Source organism: Erpetoichthys calabaricus, chromosome 3 (assembly GCF_900747795.2).
Source record: "Erpetoichthys calabaricus chromosome 3, fErpCal1.3, whole genome shotgun sequence".
NCBI classification, from domain to species: Eukaryota; Metazoa; Chordata; class Cladistia; order Polypteriformes; family Polypteridae; genus Erpetoichthys; species Erpetoichthys calabaricus.
The window spans coordinates 182401350-182419114 of record NC_041396.2 but is presented as its reverse complement, the minus strand read 5'-3'; the positions used below and the strand labels follow the sequence as shown (position 1 = coordinate 182419114).

The following is a 17765-nucleotide window of genomic DNA, read 5'->3' as shown; positions in this document are numbered from 1 at the left end:
TAAGAAAACTACAAATCACATTGAACTCAATGTACACAAAGCTTTAAGCATTTTTATATAGCTGGAATTCAGATACAAAAAATATTGAAATTAAACTCATGCAATTAAATATAGATTTTAAAAATGTCTTATTAAAGCATAATTCCTTTAAAATACATTAAAATCTTTTTTGTAACTTATAGGCATTACTACATAATAGAAAATTCATTGCACAGGCAAACCAATATGACCATAATTAACTGGACATTCATGAAAGACAATACATTAAAAGTCTTAAGATGGGAAGTCACAATTTCTATAAAAGATAAACCTTGGACTGTAGGTAAGAGATGTACAGAGTGTTTACTCATCTATCCACTTTTTATACCACTTATATATATTATATATACACTATATAATGCTGCATTCACATGCGACAGCTGTTTTTCGGAGTTCTGACATGTAACATTTCAACTTCCTGATTCAGTGCAATCTCATCAGTTTCCAGTTGTATTTTTGGTTGAAATGTGACTTGTTACTTGTCTGTAAAAAAAATCAATTAAAAATAAACTTTTTTTTGTGAAAATAAACATTAAACAAAATATGTAAAGTGTACTGTGTTGCTCCAAAAGCAATTCAATCCCAAAAATAGTGTTTCTGAACAAATAGCTTTGCTTTCTCAAAGTTGCCTAACTCAAAGCTCTGACTTCATAAGACGCTTATGCGAAATGTATGATTCAGATTTCCCATATGTCTGACAGTATATGAATGCAGCATAAGATAGCAATAAGCTAAGCCAAAATGACAGAGGTTCTTTTCCCTTTGAAACTATACTATTCACTCCATTTAAACATAAAATATTCTTTTTTACTCTTCTGCACCTCATAGATATTGACGAGCTGATTATTTTCTAATAATGCAAACCCCCCACCCCTGCTTTCAGTTCAATCGTGCAACTATGCAGCATTTCAGACTTTGCTGCATTTAACATGGAGGTTATGACAGCAAGTTGTTTTACCTTATAGGAATAAGCAATTCATATCGTTACCTATAAATTATTTTTCTAAACATTCATCTTCACATTTTTTTCTTTGATGAAAATCTTCTCTCCCAAAATTTCGGCTGCACCACTGTGAGAAGCACATAAAGTGTACTCATGGAAGTAAATAACAGCCTACCCAACAAAGAGCATAAATTAAAAACCCAATAAATAACACAACTGATCTAATCTCTGAACTAAATAAAGAATATAAAAGATCACCCACCTTAGTTATCTACATAAAAGCAGTATTAAGAAGCGAGCACACCTCATGAAAAGGCTGGTCTTTATACATTTTTGGACAATAAGGACTACCAACATCCAACACTCAATAAAAAGTAAAATCACATTTTCCACTATTTTGTTCTATTTAATTTAAATAAACAGAAATGCAACTTCATTGTAAGGAAAAAAACAGTACAACCTGCATGATTGCAAGTTACAGTCAGGCTAGCCAAATGGATGCAAATGATTAGAACATCCGAGTGTGCTAACATCAGAAGCCTGTGGTATGATCTGGTCTTAGCAACTGGTGTGACTAAATCATGCAAGGAGCTCTTTGAGGCCCTCAGAAGAAAAACAGGTGATGCCTACAAGTACGGGAAGGATGTTAAAGCTATCACACCACTTTCCAGAAAATCACCTACAAAAACTGAGAAATTTTCAAACCTATTTCAATCTATTCAGGCCACATTCTCACCTTATTCAGGCTGGAGCTCTCTAGTCACCAGTCAATCTGTGTCTCTACCCTCACCTATGATCATGAGATCTGGCTGATAAGTGAAAGAATAAGATTGCAGGTACAAGCAGCCGAAATAAGCTTTCTCCAAAGGGTAGCTGGGTTCTCTCTTAGGGCCAGTTTATACTTCAAGCGCTGAATGCTTACGTGCAAACTTTGCTGCCACGTGTTCCCAGCGTTCTTTTAACGTGTCTTCTGAGCACGTCATCAGAAATTAAAGAGATGCATGCTCGAGCTGCAGTACCAGCAAAAATATGGGCACTGTGTGTATTCAGGTTTTTTATGTGACATCTACATCGTTGTTTACTATAAAAATGTGAAGACAAGCAGCAATGCAGGATAAATCTGCATGCTCCAATATTTGATGACTGGTTCAATGCAGTGAGGCAAATCATCAATTTTAAATGCTGACATGTAAATGTATGGTGCTTTTCTTCACCCAAGTATTGCATATTCCCCATCATAATGATGTGATACATTTAAAGGTCTCATATACCATCTTCTGTGTTACTGTTGCCAACTTTTTACTTTTTGACACCTTCTGAATAGCATCAGAATACATAGAATTTGTATCTTTAATATCTTTCTTCCCTTGACTCGCAACACAGTGAAACCAGACATTGTTTCTCACCATGATGACTTCTCATGGTGCCACCTGGTGGAATCCTCCAGATTTACTTAAAGTACACATGCAAGTATAAACAGTACACTGCTTGTGCAGCGTCACCCTCAAGTGCACATGTTGCATAGTGTTAAGTATATCCCCAGCCTTAGAGAGTGTGAGAAGTGCAGACATTCAGGAGTTGCTCGGAGTAGAGCCGCGGACTCTCCACATCAAGAGGAGCCAACAAGGTTGTTTCGAGTATCTGAAAAGGATGCTTCCCAAATGTCTCCTTGTGGAAGCTTTATAAGCACGACCAGTTGGGAGGAGACCCAGGGGAAGACCCAGGGCTCAAAGATGGCCTGGGAATGCCCTGTGGATCCCTCAGTATGAGTTGGCAACTGTGGCTGGGTCTCACTGCTAAGACTGTTGCTTCCGTAACCCAGTTTTGAATAAGCAATGAAAAATTAATGAATGATTGAGTTGTTTAATTCCATATCAAACCATACACATAAAAATGCATTAGGTATACAAAAGTTCACTTTAAACAAGTACACAAAAACTACATATAGTATATTACCTTTTTAAAAACCTTTAACTCTTTTAGGGCGGATGTCGACTTTTGTCAACAGGAGGGGTTGAGGGCGAATGTCGACATCCAGGGATAGAGGGCGACAATCAGCTGTTAATGGCGACAAAACTCACTGTCACGTCGCAGGCATTCCCTCTATGCTTGGAGGAATGCTAGACTCGTTGACTTGGCAACTAATCCTTGCGTGTGCGTGAGTTGCGAAATGTAAACAATGGAAAGATGGCACCGACATGTCACAAGGGAGCGAAGCGAGTGCAGAAAAGAAAACACTCGGCAGACAATGTTTTGTGCTTTATCGCGGAGTCGGACTCTGATTTTTCATAATCGGATTTTATTGACAGTGATCAGAAGATCGAACAAGAGAGTGAGAAGCCGGCATCAGCTGATCGGACACCAGCCAATGCCGTGCCAGCTGATCCGCTGCCAGCTGAGCGCATTCGTGCAGCCGATGCGTCTACGGCAAGGTTCGCGTGGGAGGAATACACAGACATTGATCCGTGGGAGTCGAACTGGCTACCGGACTTCACAAGACGGCATGGCTTGCTGTTGGACATGACAGATCACCAGGTGCTGAACTACTTCAGGCTGCTCTCTCCTGATGCTGCTTTTCAGCTACTGTCAGACAAGACAAACAGGTAGGCAGAGAAATTTTTTGAATCGCGGGCTGCGCTTGCATCGCATTCTTGTTTTTCAAAGTGGAAACCCACAACAAAAGACGAGATGAAGCGCGCTGTGGCATTACAAATAGAGATGAGACAGAACTGGTGATATAACTTCAGGGAGCATTGGTCCAAACATGCTTTGTCCCCTGGTGGCTTTGGACAGGTTATGCAGCGTGATGATAGGTACGTGATGCTGCAAAGTTTTATTCACTTCTGTAATAAATAGATGCAAATCCCATGGGGTGAGCCAGGCTATAACGCCATGCATAAAGTTCAGCTCAAGCTTAACATTGTGAAACCAACATAGAAACAATTTTATCAGCCTGGCTGTGATTTGTCTTTGCATGAATCTATGATAAAATAAAAGAGACACCTTTTTTTCTACAAATATATGCCAGACAAGTCCAAAAAGTATGGCATAAAGAATTTTGTACTGGCAGAAGCAAACACTGGTTTCTGCCTGAAAGTAATTACATATACAGGAAAGTATTTCTTTCAAAGAGAGAACTGTCCCTTGACAAGTCAGGTTGTGCTGGAGATGCTTCAGGGCTATGAACATTTGGGTCATGTTGTGTACATTTGGACAATTTTTATACATGCCCAGAATTGTTCATGGAGCTACAGAGCAGAGGAATTGGAGCTTGTGGCACAGTGAGGGTGAACAGGATACACATGGCTTCACAGTTGAAGCCAGACAGGCTGAAGATGAAAACAGGTGACAAGACGGTTTTCATGCGGGCAGAAAACTTGGTGGCAGTGGCATGGCATGATAGCAAACGGATGACTTGTCTCTCTACAGTACACACTAACAATATACGTGAGAAAGTGCAGCAACAGACAATTGAAAAGTAGGCACCAAAGCAACACATATTGTACGCAGTGCAATGTGGCAATGACTGAAATTGGCTGCTTTGAGTGAGATCAGACTTTGCTGTGTAAAATGTATGTGATATGTATGTGAAATCAGAGTATGCAGGCTCATACAACATGCAAGACAGTAACATTTGTCAAAAGTAAATATTTTTTGTTTATTTCAATTGCTTTGTGTTCTTTTTTTTTTTTTTTTAAAGTTAGTTTTTGGAAAAATATTCAGCCCTGGGAGAAAAGAAACAAAAAAAAAATTAGCCCTAAAAGAGTTCAATCTGACATTATTAAACATTTAGTTCAGTTCAAAAGTTAGTAATTATGGCTGAAAAAAATTGTGTTTAAAAGTCACTGATTTAAAATAAATTCACACAGGAGATGAGACAGAATTATTCTGTAGCAAAAAAACAACGCACAAAATCTTGAATTGTGTTGCTTAATATATACTGGAAGACTAGTTTATCTGGTTGAGTTAAATCAACACACTCTGTGCAAGACCAGGATATCTCAAAATTCCATCAAAAGCTATCAGCAAAAAATGGCAAGGAAGACAAAATCAACCTATTAAAAATAACCATTAATATAAAACACAGGCTTTTAAACTTCAAGATTTAGAAGGAAGCAATAGGCCATGGCAAGGGCCAATTAAATTGTGTCTAAAATGCATGACATTTTCATGAGCTGTGCTGTAGACAGTCGAACTACTGAGATATGTTTAATGTAATAATTTAGGCTAAACTATATTAAATAACAAATGTTGTTTTCACCAGATTAAAAATTGCATTTCACAGTTAAAAGGGGACTACTTACTTGTTAACTAACATAAATCTGACCAAATATATTCACAGCCATGTATTATTATTAAATTAGGATTCGGTAACCCTGAAGCATTAATTCTTATGAACTATACAAAAACTTGATTTACTCACTTTAGGGTATATAGGGATGTCCACTACAAGAAGAAGTTTTTTAGTTAATACAGTCAAGCTATTTGCTTTTCTAATCATCCAGGCAGTCAAGGAATTTTAAAGAATGGGCTGGAACAAAAAAACCTCTTTATACTGATGATATGGAAAATGCCATAAATGACCATTCATATGGGTAATATGGTAAATTACTTGAATGATCCATACTCATCAATTCCATATGTGTGTTAAACTGAACAGATGAGCTTCTGGTTTAAATAACTTGAACAAGATTGAATTAATATAACCGATTCCTCTATACACAAGTCAGACTTTGAATATTTGGTTCTTTCCAAATTATAGTTTAGAGTGACAATGAGTTTAAGTATTTGATTTGCACAATACAGGGTTTCAGATAATTTCATCACTTTAAGCATAAGTCATCTGTAAAACTTGTCTTATTCCTTCCTAAGGAGAAATAGTCCCAATTTGTTTATGAGCCTAAGATGTCTGCAAAACATTCTTTAGAAAAGTACTTAGCACCAAATAAATCAATAAAAATATTGCTCCACATTAATAATTTCTTAGCTTTCTGCTGAACTGAACCAAATGATTCAAAGTGCTGTTTTAAACTTGAAAATAGTAATGCCATGTACATGCAAACAATTTCACCATTATTTGGTCAACTATGAAGATTCCTATTCCACATAATGTACTACAGTGGTTACTGTCGTCCACATTATGAGGGACAGTTGGTCTTTTCAGTGTTTGTCAGCCACTCATTAAAGCCATTCTCAGCTAGCACTCGGCATACTAATCTGTGATCAATGTTCAAGTGTTACATGTTCTTTAGAGTTTAGTCACTTCAATTTGCCCGATCCACTACCTTAACTTACATAACCATCTACTTATGCAACAAAAACAACTTTTCTTACTATAGCACATGCTATATCTGCTATCTTTTGGTCAGGAAGGGAATTTAAATACAACTGGTAGAATGAAATGCTCAATCTATATCTACATGTCACTGTGTAAGCCTAACAACTACTCTGTGCTGTAAGATGATTGATTTTTGCCATTGTCAACAAGGAGATCTTCATTTAAAGTTCACACTTTACAACTATATCATACAGTAAAATGTAAAACTTAATTTACTCTCTCTAATCATATCATCAATATCAAAATTTCATTTTATTTGCCCTCTTTAATAAGACTATGAGGAAATTAAAGTCCACCAGAAAGTATATAGAGATCAACATGTTCTTTTCTGGGAGAAAACCACCAAAACCAAGACACAAGGGTGTTAAATTATATGCACCAACAGCATCCACTATTCTACAGACATACAAAGTGCCAGTGCAGAGCATGGAAGAGAGAGCGTAAACAGAAATCACACAACTGCAAACACTAGTTCCTTCCCTGCTACTAAAGCCCTGTATGTGTAGCCACCAACAAGTCTCCTTAAAGATCCATACACCATAGTAGATTTGTAGGACAGCCAAGGAATGAGATTGCACAAGCCCTTCATCAACCATTAAAATAAGGTTGATATGTTTCTATACTCATATGTAAAATCTGCCATCAGTAATGATGTTTCTTATGATGAACTATAATCCCAAAAAACATCTACTTTGTTAACTTAAGTGTTACTGTGTATATATATTATTTTACTATATTCTGTTGTCTGCCTATGGACACAGTCAGTGAAATATTCAGAATTTTTAGCAATGGTTGAATGTTGAGAATCTCTGGAAACTCAACAACATAAATTGTTTTCAAATACAACAGAGGTTCACTATATATTTTTACATCCCTTCTTAGTGGAAAGTGAACACTAGAGATTTATAAATGGATTTAAAGCTTATGGGTTTAGGTTAATTAAACATTTTCTTTAACAGAAACTGCACAGGTATAATAGCCAGATGAAAAATTTGCAATATAATGAACAGAGCTTTATGCAATTCAGGAGACTTACCATTGGGTATGTCAGTATCCAATGCAACAGCAGTCTCATATGTCCAGCATCGTGCAACATTCCGAATTGTGTAGCCTCCACCCCCAAGCATTAGCAAGGGAAGATTAAATGTCTTGACAAACTCAACACACTTAGCATGACCTGAAAAAAATGACAGTCTAAACGCTCATGGAAAAACATTTGCATTAAACAAACAAAAATACAGTCACAATTAGAAGTGATGGGAGGAGAGGCTAGAATAAAGTTATAACTGTAAACAGACATTTCTACACAGATAAATATAAAGTTAGAGCAGCTGTTGAACAACAATCAGATGCATCCAGTAAAAGCATAGGTTAAAGTTTAAAATGTACCATGTAGTGCTTACAAAGGGCATTTAGGGAGCTAAAAGAAATAGAATTATATACATCTTCATGTTATTTAAAGGAATACTTCACCAAAAAATGATATTTTTTTAAAATGCTACTTAACCCCATGTACTTGCAGTGGTGGCCGGGATCTCACGGTAACCTCATGTTTTCATGCAGAACACGAGAGTACAGTTTATGATTTAATGGAATATCCATGGAAAAAAGAAAAAAAAATATCTTACATGAGCATGTTACAAGAGGGGAGAAGGGGGAAGAATACTATGAGAATGTGTCTTATTTTGTATGGTAGGTTTTCTAGAAGTCAATAATAATTTAGCAAAAACTGCATGCATTTTCACATTTTGAGCATATGAATGGATAACAGGTACATGGATTATTCAGCACTAGCCACATAAGAATTGCTTTTCTTCTTCCATGGACATTTTTCACATTGTTTGTTGTTGGACAGAAAGAGTTACCATTATGTTTCATTATTAATTGATAAACTGTTTTCACTTGTTCTACATGGCAATTACATTTACAATTTTTCTTGACTACCACTACAAACTACATGGGTAAGTAATATATAGAAAAATATCTTTGGTGGAGTATTCCTTTAAAGGATTTTCATAAAAGTATCATTTATAAAGGCAAGGAGAAGTTATGGGTTTGAAGACTGACTGAAGATTCGCTGACAGAAGCCAGACTTTACTAATGCTAGAAAGTAAATGTGAGCATAGACAACTACCCAAAGCAAAACAAACTTGTTTCAAACTATACACAATAGCTTGAAACTCACCTTCTTCTGCATTAAAGCTTAAAAAAAAAATACAGGAACCATTGATAGGACACTTGTTAAAGTAATTTCATTGTTAAAGTCTATCCACCCAAAACAAACCACTTCATATTACAAATCCCAATAAATATCTATGCACCATATCATCAAACTCATAGCAGTTTACTTTTCAAATTAATATTTACTGAAGACACTAAAGAGAAGAATACTACTCTGGGCATTGTGGCTGCAGCTCCCCTTCAAGTCAGGGTGACATATATTTTCCATGTTGATTTTTTTTGTGTGTTTCTTCCAGGATACTTTTCAAATTGGAGAACAAAATGTCATGTTAACTGGTATCTTTTAAGTGTGCCAATGTTTGAACGCCCTTGTTGAAAGATTGGTGTCTGTATTTTGCATTAGCTGCTGCCAATGAAGACCTTAGCAATACTGAACTTGATTAACCAACTATGGATATATGGCTAGTTTGGTAGTTCACCAACATACAAGAATATACTTATTTAAATGTATTTTATTAAGTGATTATTTACAACCTGCCTAAAGCTACCAACAAGGTAAAGCTTTCTTGTGCTACCTGACAAGTAATACTGGTATAGATATGTAGCTACAAGTAATGTTAGTTCACAATTTATAGTATGGTGTTACCTTTAATTGTGAGATTAAAACAACCAAGACGATCACCAGACAAAGAATCTGCACCACACTGAAGAACCACGGCACTAGGTTGGTACATTTCCATGACTTTTGAAATTAACTACAGGAAAAAAAAAAAAAAAGTAAGTTGAAGTAGTCTGTCAAAAATCAGTAGCTTTAACAGTTGGTTCACAGATAGTTACCGGTTTAAATATTTGTTCATAGGATTCATCATCTATTCCATCCCTAAGTGGAAAGTTGACTGCATAATATTTTCCTTTTCCTGCTCCAATATCCTAGAAAATTTAAGTGAAATGGAATGGCAATTAACCTGAAGCAGATTAATAATGTAATAATTAAAACACATGCATAAACATTGCATAACTTCCTATGAAACTACTGTACTTAATCATGAATAAAAAGGTGAAAAAAGCACACATTGCAATTTTTATACTAAATTATAAAAGTCAAAAATACATATACACTGGCAGAGAAAAGCAGACCAGTGATGTGCCTGTTCACCAGGTCACTTAGTTTATAGAAAAACATCAACAGATTGTTTTACATCACAATTTTTTTCCAAGCATCATATGAAAGAGTGATTTTCACTATTAAAAGGCAGACTATTCTAGTCTGATAAAATGCATAAATAAAACTGAAGGCATTAAGTACATGTTACTTCTCAACATGAGAAATTTGTTTCTCCAAAAAACTTTTTTTAGCAAAGGAAAAAAGACAACAACTTACTCTCAGGTCACCAGTTCCAGGAAAATACTCCCCATATTTGTGGAATGAGACTGTCATTACACGGTCTGTTGTATAAAATGCTTCTTCAACACCATCCCCGTGATGAATATCAATATCAATGTACAAAACTCTCTGATGATATCTGAAAAGTTATTAAATTGTTTTTTTAAAAATCTGATGAAGTTTCAGTTTGCCTAACTTATAAAGAATTTTCGGTATAGTTTTAAAATTCAGCAGACACATATAAAAACCTTTAACTCCAGATTCTTGAAACTACTAGATAAAAATGTTATTCTAACAGAATGGATGGAAGCAAGTAACCATTGAGCTATAAAGTGCACAATATAACTTTTACATAGTAAAAATTCATTACCTTACATGGATCCGACTAGCTAACAAATTATCAATCCATTTTCTAATCCACTTAACCAGGTCAAGGTTACAGAAAGCCAGTGCCTAATCCAGGCATCACCAGACGCAAGATGAGAACACATTCACCCAATACGAGATGCCACTCAATATACTGCTGGGCATGCTCAGTCACACATTGTCACTCACTCATACAGAGTCAATTTAGAGCTACCAGTCAACCTGATGAACATGTGTTTGGGATGTTAGAAGACTGAGTACTGAAAGGAAAATCTTTCAAAATGTGGGGACAACATGCAAAACAACAGAAAATATGTTTAAACCCTGGTGGTTCAAACCCAAGGCTCTGAAACTAGGAATCTTTGGGATGCATAAGGAAACCAGAGTGTGCAGTAGCATATTATTTTTAAGATGATTGTCATCTGCAAAAGTTATATACATTTTTATCACCATTGTAATGGAGTAAGAAATGGTGTTTTGTTTAAGGAACTTTATGTTCTCAAAAATAGGCTTAAAAATGTAAATTGCATATCTATTATAAATTACATCAACAATTCCCTCCAACAAATGACCCATTTAACCGATTTTAGCTTTAATGCACTGTTCACCAAAAATATAATTGTGTAAAACTAGATCTGGGAAATGCAAGTACAGCCTTGCAAAATAAAGGTCCCCAAAATCTATACACCACAACATTAAAACTACCTGCCTGATACAGTGTAGTTGCCACCAAAACAGCTCTGACCTGTCGAGGCATAGACTCCACAAGACTTCCGAAGGTGCCCTGTGGTGTCTGGCACCAAGATGTTAGAAGCAGATCCTTTAAGTCCTATAAATAGTGAGACAGGGTCTCCATGAACAGGACTTGTTTCTACAGTACATCCCATAGATACTGCATCAGATTGAAATTTGGGGAATTTGGAGGCCAAGTCAATACCTTGAATTCCTGTTCCTCAAACCAGTCCTGAACAATTTTTGCAGTGTGGCTGTGTGCAATATCCTGCTGAAAGAGTCCACTGACATCGGGAAATACTACTGTTATAAAGGGGTGTACATGATCTGCAACAAACTTTTAAGTAGGCGGTATGTGTCAAAGTAACATTCATATGAATGCCAGGACCCAAGGTATGTTCCCAGCAGAACAATGCCCAGAGCATCACAGTGCCTCTACCAGCTTTCCTTTTTTCCTATTGTCCATCCTGATGCCATCTCTTCCCCAGGTAAACAATGCACATATTCCCAGGCACCCACCTGTCTAAAAGTAAATGTAATTCATCAGACCAGGCTACCTTCTTCCAAGCTTCCATGGGCCAGTTCTGATGCACACGTGCCCATTGAAGGCACTTTTGGCAATAAAGAGGGGTCAGCATGGGCACTCTGAACAATTCGTGGCAATGCAGCCCCACAAGCAACAAGCTGCAATGCACTGTGTGTTCAGACACCTTTCTCTCATGGCCAGCATTACATTTTTAGCAATTTGTGATACAGTAACTTTTCTGTGGGATCAGACTAGATAGTCTAGCCTTCACTCCCCAAGTGCATCAATGAGCCTTGGGCACCCATGACCCTATCGCCAGTTCACCAGTTATCATTCCTTGGACTTCTTTTGGCAGGTACTAACCACTGCATACCGGGAACACCTAATAAAACCTGCCATTTTGAGATGCTCTGACCCAGTCATAGCCATCACAATTTGGCCCTTGTCAAAGTCGCTCTGATCCTTCATTGATCAAGGATTTTAATTTTGTGCCTAAATAATGTATAAATAATTACATTACAATTTCAACCAAGTAAACAGAACACTTACTTTAATAACTCTAGTATGCCAAGAACAATATCATTCACATAGCAGAAACCCGAAGCCTCCGACTTTTTAGCGTGGTGAAGTCCTCCAGCCCAGTTAACAGCAATGTCTGTCTGTTGCCTGTTCAACTTCACTGCACCAGCTAAAGTAAAGTAAATTGTTTATCAGTAATTTGAAAAGAAGTACAATATACAATGACACGCTAGATTTTTTTAATGTAAAATTTTTCAACATATGTGATAAATGGTGATGAAATTCATGGAAAAAACATTTTTCTATTTAGCATTTTTATACACACTATTATAACTTATTTTTAATACAGATAAAAGTAATTGATCTTAATTAGCTTGCAAATTTAATACCACATTCAATCCATTTAGGAAACAGACAATTTAAACGGCTTGTAGATCACTTAAAATACTTTAGATAATATTAAACATGTGGTAAGTTTTAATAAAAAACCTAGGTGTGCTACCAGAAAAGTTAAGAGCAGATGAAGCTAGTATTGTGGGTGGGAGCAGCAACTCTGAATCAATCTTTGCACCAAAGATGTCTGATTTAATAACTGCTATTACATTACACTTACAGCACTCATTTAAAGTTTGTCAATTTCTACAGAATTCTTTAAAACAACATTCAGTAAGAAATCCTTGTTTAACTGAAACTAATAATTTATCAAAATTAATTAATAAAATCTGCTAATTATATGGTTAAAAAAGGGAAAATAAGATTGGCTTATATGCAAAAAGTAAGTGAACTAAAGTTCATTAGTTGGCTAATAGTCACCTTTATTATGTATGCATGTTTTCCAGTGTTACAATAGTAAAGGTTGTGAAATTATTAGTATTTTCTACAAGCTACCTTAATTTCCAGGAAGGTTATTGTGTATATTTTTTTCCTTAAACATCATTTTTTTATTGAGATGAACCAATACAAACAGAAAAAACAATTGCGATAAATTAAGACAGAAGGAAGGAAAAAAGATAAAAGTATATGTAATTAGAAAAAGTAGTCTCCCCACACTGCAGGTCTCCAGTTGGCTAAAAGTTTTGTAAAGGAGATACAATTCTCAATTTAAGGCTGAGTGACCCATTAACAATCAGCACAGACCATTCCAGGAGTATCACAATATAAAAAGATACAGGGCTCATTATTATCGGTTGCCACTGGCCACCATTTTGAGGCATTTCGCATCAATTTTTGGCCACAGAATTTCAATTACTTTTGTAATGCACTAGATTTTCTGCAGTTGGTCCAAAATTGAGTTTTTTTGCTCATTAATGCATTATCAGCAGATTGGCATATAATTTGCCAATCACTAGTATTTTTACAATCAAAATAAAATGTGAGTTGTGCACATCTGTAACTGCAATTACGGGAAGTTGCTAATTTTTTATTTTAAGAGTTTAATATATTTTGGCAGTAGTAATTATTTTTATTTGAATACAAGATACAAAGATCAATGTTTTAGAAATCAAATCAATACAGGAACATGTAAGAGAAATGCAGCTAAATATTTTAGAAAACAGATATAATACAAAAGGTGAGCAGGCGGCGATAACAAGTACAAGCTTGCAATTATTTACATTAAAATATGCACATTTTTGCTCATATGACATTTTATACAGAACATACATTTATATAGCACATGAAGAACAAAGCACATTAAGAAGAAAAAAGCAATTTGTTGTGCTGCAACAATGATGGGTGTTCAGCAGTGACTAGTGGCAGTATTACAGATTCTAGTTCTAATCCTAGTGAAGCATACAAAGGTGATGATTTTGCACAAACTATAAAGTGATGCAATTTGTGAATGGGTAAGCAGTGTGAGCAGTGCTGGGCAACTTCTATAGCTGCTGTTCACAGACGTACCGGGTGTAAGAGATTTATCAGGTTGAGATTATCCCTTAAAGAATTTCAGTATGTTCATAAGTGATGGCTATTAGAAACACTTGTGACTGAGCCCAACAGACATGTTAGAGAAGTTTGTCCATAGCCGCACACATTGAAACAAAATTACAGGGTGCACATGTGGTCTAAGGTTCATTATAACGAAACTCTGGCTTTATTTACACTTACTGTATAATATATAATAATTTAAAACCCTGATGTTGGAATGTCTTGATCAGCAAAGACTTTATCTAAAACACTTTATAGACAATCCTAAAAGCGAATCTCGAGTGAAAAGCATTTTATTTTTGTCAAGTGTCTGCAATTTTCCAACTATATTCTTGTCACTTCACGCAGTTGTTACAAATTCTTTTTGGGAAAAAATAATTTTCTTCACTTTACACACCTGAGAAAAATAATCGTGTTGACAACAAACTGTACTTTGTACAATTAATAAATTGGCTCCAACTCTGTTTACTGAACAAATGCTAAACTTTAAGGGTAGCTAGACTAAAAGCCTAGAGTCTGCTAACTGGTTTAAAAAAACAAAAAACACTACCCCTGCTGATGTAAGTTTCATATTTTGTATCTGTAATTTTTTCCCTTAGCTTAATATTAATATCTTAAAATACCTAATATTGTGAAAATAACTGTGTGACATGTTTTAAAATTTTTTCTTCTTCTCTCTCTCACAATAGCTAGTTAATCAATCAGACTCTATTTGTTTTTATTATTTGAGATGGCAGACTGTGCTATCATTCTAAATGTTTTCATTGTATACTCTGCCCCTCTCTATCACTCATAATCTCAAATGCTGTTTCTATTGTTTTTGCTGCTATCCATACTCCTAGTACATGCTCTCGCACTACTTGCTGTTCTTGTGTAAAGTAGTTTAGGTGATGCTTTGAAATTACGTATTACCTTCTCAATGGCGTCCTCAGAACACCTAAGGGAGGGCCAGAAAAATGGTTCAAGCCCAGTGCCCCTTCCCTTCTAAGTCCATGCCTCTAACTATTGTGATTTGGGTGATTTATGCTGAAAGTAGGAAAACTTTTTTTATTTTGATGGGTTTGGAGATGGCCACTGAAGCCAGCTCTGATAGCTTAGTCTTAAGCAGATCATTTTTAATTGCTGGTGTAAAGTGTTACATGATATCAAGAGTACAAAATGGACTACAGTTGGAAATCACATACAGTGCACTTTAACGAAATGAAAGGTGTATTCCATAGCATTTTGCTGTGTCTTTTTAAAATAACTGTCCTGCACCTTAAACTTTAACTGCTATAAGAAGGTTTTAAACAGCTGCACAATAAACTGAGTTATTCCACCCCAAATTGTCAAAAGCTTGTCTGAACAAACCATATGACACAAAGAATGGGTGTGCATAGAGCCAGAATTGTGACATGTTAAGTGATACCTCTCCAAACTGAAATGTTGTAAAGTAGCAACAAGTTGACATATAACTGCATAGCATGTTAATCAATTCAAATACATGCCTTCCATATCTGAAAAAACCTGAGAATATTGTTTATGTTCTACTCTTGTATACTCTACACATGAAAGTATTCGCTCTTGCATACCAGAAAAGAACTTCCTCCCAAATTTCTTGGAATTCTTTGATAAAATACAAGCATATACATTATTGTCCTGGTTTGCTATTCTTCCTGTAAATGTTTCATAATGTGGAGGGAGTTTTAAGTCCTTGATTTTAAATTTTGTAATGGATAAAACCCCAGTTAAGGAATATGGTAGCAAAGCAGCAAAACTGGCAAAAGACCTGTGACCAGACACTGTGTTAAATATACATTGTGTATTTGCTGCTTGGGTCTACACAACTGCAAAATATAATGCTCATGTACAGTAAGTGCGCACATGCACTTATAACAATAATCTATCTCTCTAAGTGTACAATGCTGGGTGAGCTGGGACCTTGAAAACCAAAAATTATGTAAACTGAGTATAATCTCCAGAAGGCAAGATTTTTGAGGTTCCATCAAGAACTTACTACATTTTTGGAAATATTATTTTGGTATACTGTACTAAGCAATAATAAAATCTGAAAAAGAGAGGAGGATGCTGGAAACATACCGTAGCATGTCTGAAAAACACAAATGGAAAATGTATATGGGTCCACCTATTATACCAGACCTTTTCATTTAATGAAAATCAATATTTTGCAAAAACTGCTTGCTTACAGGTACATTTTACAAACAATTAAATACTATATGGTTATCAGATTACATTGGCAAATAACTAAAACATACTCACCAGCTGATCCACCTGTCGACAACTGACAAAATTCAAATAAACCATCAAACACAGGACAGTCTTCACCAACATTAACTATGAAACAAAAAATTTACAAAAATTCAAACATAAAATTTAAGAATACTCTTCTGTTTATTAAAAACATGTCTAAAGCACTGTCAAGCAACATTAAAGTACACTTTAAATAATTACTCGGTATCAATACAAACGTTACAACAAACAGAATTCTAGAATTGTGCTAAAAAAAAAAAGTCAGATTGAAAGTAAATTACTTCATGAGTCAGGAGAAATAACCATTTTTCTACTTCAATTTTATCTATTTCAGGAATTATGTACTGACAGATGATGAAAACAGACTTGCATGGATGGCAAACATGAGGAACTGTTCCACATCTCATATACATTTCTCTTCTGGTTTGTCCTGCTTCCACTTCAAAACCGGTCCCGCCCACACGCAGCCGACACGGCATTTCTCGATTCCTATTCGTCCTCTTCCAAACCCTTCCCCACGCTGCCTGTGGCTCCTCTTCAAAACCAGTCCCGCCCACACACAGCCGACACAGCATTTCTCGATTCCTATTCGTCCTCTTCCAAACCATTCCCCACGCTGCCTGGACAGTTGTATGTTTTTGACACAGCGCAAGCTACTGAAGTACGCTTACAAAATAAAGCAAACTCTGCATGCAGCGAAAATTTACTTCTCCAGCTAGATTCCATGCTCAGAACCATCAACCCCTTCGCTAAATCATACAAACACATGCATGAAATCGCTAAGTCCAATCCAACAGCATCTGTATGAATGGTTTTCAAGGAAAACTCTAGGCAGGATTTACAACGATACAATGCCCTGACATGTGACACCAATGTTACAGCGATTTTCGTTGGAGAACATGGCGAACCGCCTGCCAAAAGGGACATTTGCATCTACCCCATAGGCAACTCCTGCAAAACAGATTTCCACACTCAATATGAATTGCGATCCTGTGGTTTACCCACTTTTATTCCCTTACGGAGACATTGGCTGGCACAAAGATTTACAACATGTTCTTGATAAAAGAACCGCCAAGCGAATAAAGCTTACTCAATGCCACTTTTACGCGTACAGATTAGCAATGAGGAATACATTTAGCATTTTGCACTTCAGCGGCAAACTATTCCAACAGTACGTCGTAGATGCGTATGTTAAAACAGAGGGCGCGCGTCTCAACTATCTCAGATTACATCAACAAGATCTGCACATGGAACAATACAAAGGATTATCAGACGCACTGCAAGCAAACGCTGAAAATAACAACGTACGTGTAGGCAAAATGATCATATTATCGTCCACATTTCCAGGAAGTCCAAGATACATGCAACAAAACTATCAGGATGCCATGGCCATAGTACGTAAATTTGGAAAGCCCGATTTATTTATCACTTTCACATGTAATCCTGCTTGCCCGGAAATTCTACATGCACTGTCGGATACCCAAAGACCAGAGCACAGACCTGATATTGTAGTACAAGTCTTTTGGATTAAGCTTAAGGAATTACTTAGAGACATTCTACA

The 17765-nt window shown here is 36.1% G+C and overlaps 1 protein-coding gene across 1 annotated transcript in view; it reads right to left on the bottom strand.

The window, feature by feature from the left end:
• The window catches only part of LOC114648503 (histone deacetylase 2), a 93902-nt gene that overhangs the window by 36996 nt on the left and 39141 nt on the right, over positions 1 to 17765 (bottom strand). The window contains exons 4-9 of the mRNA XM_028797577.2: positions 16214 to 16288; positions 12059 to 12197; positions 9883 to 10024; positions 9339 to 9431; positions 9148 to 9256; positions 7357 to 7497 (exon numbers count right to left, since the gene is read on the bottom strand). Coding sequence (XP_028653410.1) covers positions 7357 to 7497; positions 9148 to 9256; positions 9339 to 9431; positions 9883 to 10024; positions 12059 to 12197; positions 16214 to 16288 — 699 coding nt within the window. The remainder of the gene's footprint in view (positions 1 to 7356; positions 7498 to 9147; positions 9257 to 9338; positions 9432 to 9882; positions 10025 to 12058; positions 12198 to 16213; positions 16289 to 17765) is intronic.